Raw genomic sequence first — 5376 nt, forward strand, 5'->3', positions numbered from 1 at the left:
AAAGGATATCAAGCAATTACATAGAAAATACTATTTTTCAATATAATTAATCTATAAATTCTGTATATATTGGTTTTGTTTGAAAGCAATTCAATCCACCACTTTTCCAAAACCAAGACTTTGTTCTATGGGTCTTGAGGAAGAAAATGAACCTCCGAACAATTTTTTTTGTCAAAGTAGTATACCTACGCAAGGATTATTTTTAAAAATGCCTTTAAAAAAACCTTAAAATATTAATAAATTGGGTTTGGCATTGTCTAAAAAATCCTGCAGGTAACCAAAAGTCTTCTGTTTTCATGTGCATACATACAAAGTTTCAAGAAAGTTGAATGTTAGGAAAAAATTTTAGGATGTTGGTCAAATCAAGTAGCAACCCACCTTAATATGATTTCAGTTGTAATTTCACTTTTCAAAAATATTCAAAAATATTCATGAAGATCCACTTCATTTCCATTCGAGTTTTGTTGAATAAAACCTGTAAATAATAACAAAGCACTCACAAAGAGTCATATTCTACCTATTATTACAATACTAGAGTTCATCAATACTTATCTGAATGGATGTCATGTTTTTGAGTATACATTGAAAACTGTACTTGTCTTATTACTGAAAACAATTAACTCACACAATAATATTAACAAACATGCGAAGTGTGCAATCTATTAAGAAGAGTAGAAGACAAGATACTGTAAACAGTAAATATAATGACATGTCCAACTAACCTTAATGCTACAGGGGGTCTAGGCAGAGTGTGGCCAAACCGCGTCTCTCGCGCTGATTGGTCGAGCCAGTTTTGGGACAATATGGCGTCCATCCCCGTGCATTAGTATATCTATATATATAGTGCAGCTTCGTTTCCAGTATGTTTACGTTATGGATTGAAACTATTGACGTTGATTCTTGTTGATTTTTACATTCGCATCGATTTAGTAATTTAGTCAAGTACTTGATAAAATAAAATGATGTGTTGAAAACAATATTGCACCTCGCTGACATTGATGCAAATGCTTTGATTTGCATTATTTATTATGTATTTCTATATATATCCTTATTTCTATAGACGTAGATGGTTTATTTTTGCACTGAAGTTCTATTTCAATATTCATTCTTTTTCATGTAGTGTATTAATCAGATGAATAATCAAAAAGTGAAACCCTGCATTGAAACTAAAACCTAAAGGTATTTCATTTTGGCTTGCGCGCGCTCGTATGACGTCACATTTGAGATAATATGGCGGCCATTGGCCACACTCTGCCTAGACCCCCTCTACTTAATGCAATCCAACAGACCTTTATTATTGTGTGACAGATCGAGACGTCACGTGTCGTAATGGGCATGAGGTATGATCGTATGGATCGTATGGATCAATTTATTGTATTTTAATAGTGTAGAACCTAAATCATTTCTTGATGAAATTAAGTCAATTTCGATAAATATATTTTTTAGATAAACCAACGCCCCATGATATAAAACTTAATGTTTCATCCGTTTTCTATTTCTTTCTACTATAAAACTTAATATGTTTTATATAAGTGATTTCTATTCAATTTCAGGTTCATTATGTCTTCCACTACAAATACAAAACAACGTTACAAAAATTGTATTAGATGCAACTTGAATGAAAGAAAATCAACGGGCTACAAAAGGTTTATTCAATTACAATCTGTGGTGGATGATTTGAAAAAATGTCTTAACGTTGATGCTGAAATTGACGATTTTATCTGTAGCAAGTGTTACGCTGTTTTTTCATGTACGAGGAGTAGGTTGACAAAAGAAGAAGCGACAACAACAAATCAGTCTGAAGATAGAGTATCCCAATCGTTCAGCCAACTATCTGTTTCTTCAACAAATTCGTCTCAACAAACTGATCCTGGAGATCCTCCTATATTGTTTACTGAACGAAAGATAGTCGAGGAAGACGAAATAGAATTACCTATACCAAGATGTATTGCCACACATAAATATTGCTGTATATGCAGAAAAGATCGTAATCTTATGGCAGTACCAATGGAAGGCCGGTTGCAAGTTTTCACTGTGAGGAATATTTTCATTCGCGCTGGTAATCGATGTTGCAAGGATCATCTTATTAAAAAACATTTATACGAAGAAGTTATGAATAACATCATAGCAACATCTAATGTTAGCAGTATGAAAGCTTCTGATGTTTCTAATTTTTTACAAAAGTTCAGAATAGATGTTGATAAAGAGCTTACTGACAAAGTTGGAGATTTTTCTTTACCTGAAAATCGTCTCATCATTTTCACGGGCTTGACATGGGAAAATCTTTTCGAACTGCGTGCAATGATGACATCACTACGTAATTCAGATTCTCGAAATGTCACTCAAGCCATCGTCGTATTTTTATTCAAACTGCGAACAGGCAACTCTAATAACGTTATTTCTTCTGTGCTCGGTTTGGAGCGTCCTCAACAAGTGTCTGATTTTTCAGCTTCAGTATTAGAATCATTTGAAAAAGATGTGCTACCATCTCGTTTTGGTATAAAAGCAGCGAACCAACAGTACTTGATAGAAAATCACACTGCTCCAGTCGCAAAATTATTGCACGATTTTAACGATAGTCAACTGGGTTTAGTATGTGACGGTACATATCTTAGGCATGAAAAAAGTACAAATAACGAATATCAACGTAAATCGTATTCAGGTCAAAAAAAAGCTCCGTTGTGCAAACCCTTTACAATTTGCACAACTAATGGTTATATAGTAGATATGTTGGGCCCGTATTATGCGAATGTTAACGATGCAAAAATACTTGAAGATATTTTTAATGATCCTGAAGGTTTAGTCACTCTTTTAAGGCCTGGTGATAAATTTTTTTTGGACAGAGGTTTTAGAGATGTTATTTGCAAGTTAACTGAAATGGGGTATGAAGGACTCATGCCAGCATTAAAAGGTCAACGAAAACAGCTAACAGCCACTGAGGCAAATAATTCACGCATGGTTACAATTGTACGTTGGGTCGTTGAAGCAGTCCACGGTGTTATCAGCCAAAAATACAAACTTTTACATAATCAATTTGACAATAAAATGATTCCGCACGCAGGAACATACTGTCGCATAGCTTGCTTTCTTATCAATATATTTGGGAAAAGATTCGTCTCCAGCATTTCTAGTAGTGAAGAAGTGGTTAACCTTATGAAAAGGAAAAAAGACACGGGCAATAGCTTGGCGGAAGAAGCGGAAAGTGGAAGATGGAGTAGGCGAAGAACGAAATTCATGAAACTAACTTCAAACGATATTTTAGATTTTCCAGAAATGACAGAAGAAGATTTGAAAATTTGTTTCACAGGAACGTATCAGTTGAGCCAAGCAATTTCGTATTTAGCTGAATTAATTGATGAAGAGGGTCGAGTAAATATTGATTATCTGAAGGAATCATCAAGTGTACTCAAAATTCAAGTTCGTTCTCGCCACATATCTGCCAAAACATATAATTGTTACGTAGAATATACTCCTAATTCGATTGGATATGGTGGAGTCAAAAGATACTATTGTGAATGTGCAAATGGAATGAGAACCGTTGGTTGCTGTTCAGATATAGCTTCAGTAATTTACTTTTTATCGCATGCTCGATACTTGTCTAAAATTATAAGGCCGGCTGAAAAATTGACAAAAATCTACCAAGAAAAAGAAATAGTTCCTGTCATAAATGATGACAGCGATGAAGACTAAACAAATATTAGAATAAACGCCTCTTCAAAACGATCTACTTTGGTAATTTATTTTTATCCTCTTATTTGCTGTTGGTACTGTTAAGCTTTTGTGATTTTATTATGAAAAAAAAAGATAACATTCGTATCAATCATATGGCATTCCAACAGTGTGGAACTTGCTCATAAAAAATATAGAAATATATTCAATCGTAATATTTTATTGATGCATCTTATATCAATTTAGTTTGGAGAATATTAATCGGAAGTTACAAATCCTTTGCGATATGTAGAATAGAGTAATTTTCCGGTAACCGTTACCATATTTCTTCTCTGTGTACAATAACTGATAAATATCATTCACTACATTACACGGAACGTTGTAGAAAAATTCTCAAAAAATTATCCGCTGATTTATTCATCTCACTGAATATATAATCGAATAAGAGGTTCAGCCAATGATCAATCTACATTTAGATGGTATAAAGACATCATATATAACCGCAGTAACTATAGAATTGAGAAAATATAGAAAAATGAATGATTTTCGATCGATGGAATTGAGTGAAACGTCGGAAACGTAGGAAAAATGATCGAAAAATGATTATTAATTTTTTTATCGATGTTCCACCACTTGAAAAAATCTGAAAAAATTTGAGTATATAGAGGAATATAAAATAAACAAAACAAATTTTTTCAAGCTCGGAGTTATTTTTTGTTTTTTTTTTTCAATTTTTAAAAATTAGAAACCGTTCTAAAAATCTAAGACAAATTTTTTGCCGTTCGGCTGGTTCCGTTAGCTATTATAGAAGCCGAGTTATCTCAAAAAAACGGTTTGATCCTTTTTTGGACCTACAGGGTGCCCCTGGCCACCTAGGGGTCTGAAAATTTGGTCAGAAGAGTTTCTAATCAAGCCCTACAAGATGCCATATTCCGCTTGGCTTAACCGTTGGGGGCAGTTTCGACCATCTTATCCGGCTAGGCCCTTTATATGTATCTAGCTTTTATTGAAATAAATAATGTTGTTTTCATTTATAAATATTACATTTTTTTTTATTTTTTCTGTATTTAAATTCACATAAGGTTTAAGCCAAGGCTTCTGATTAAATTTTAGCGCTCTATGAATCATTTTGAGTTTTAGTCCCAACCTTATAGTCTGTTCAATAATATAATAATGCTCTATAATAAATAACATACCGCTCTTTATCATAAAGCGTAGTCAAAAGTTTTTCTGAGTCGAACCATGTGGTTGACTATGCTCAGGACAAAACGGAAGATTCTTATGTTCGTCATGTAACTCTTTAAGATACTCTAGATCTACTTTTAATATATGGCACATTCCAGACTATGACGATCAAATTTCAGGGGTATATTTTGAATTTTATTGAAACTTAGTATACATATTGTCTATATGGTAGTATATTTAAGTATGAATTATTAGATCATTATAATAATTATATTAAAAGTTATAAACAATTGAAATTTTTACGAAAAATTTTTAAAAATTTATATCTCCACAACGATTTAAGTTACTGAAGTGAATTTTATTTCAATTACGCGTAAAAGGGTGTACTTGGAAGATATTAAGCGAAGAATACTGTAATATCAATTTTTCCAAAAGTTATTAACATTTTTTTTAAACAATTGACCATTTCTTAGAAAGTATTATTTTTATTTTCAAAATTTTTTTTCTATTGAATTCATTTTA

At 32.5% G+C, this 5376-nt stretch overlaps 1 protein-coding gene across 1 annotated transcript; it reads left to right on the forward strand.

Moving 5' to 3' along the window:
- The first annotated feature begins 1560 nt into the window (after positions 1 to 1560).
- LOC131670152 (uncharacterized) lies at positions 1561 to 3690 on the forward strand. The gene has a single exon (XM_058945539.1). The coding sequence runs from the start codon at positions 1561 to 1563 to the stop codon at positions 3688 to 3690; it is 2130 nt and encodes a 709-aa protein (XP_058801522.1).
- Positions 3691 to 5376: the final 1686 nt, after the last annotated feature.

Source organism: Phymastichus coffea, unplaced genomic scaffold, assembly GCF_024137745.1.
Source record: "Phymastichus coffea isolate CEN01 unplaced genomic scaffold, Cenicafe_Pcof_1.1 PCOF00102, whole genome shotgun sequence".
Lineage (NCBI taxonomy): Eukaryota > Metazoa > Arthropoda > Insecta > Hymenoptera > Eulophidae > Phymastichus > Phymastichus coffea.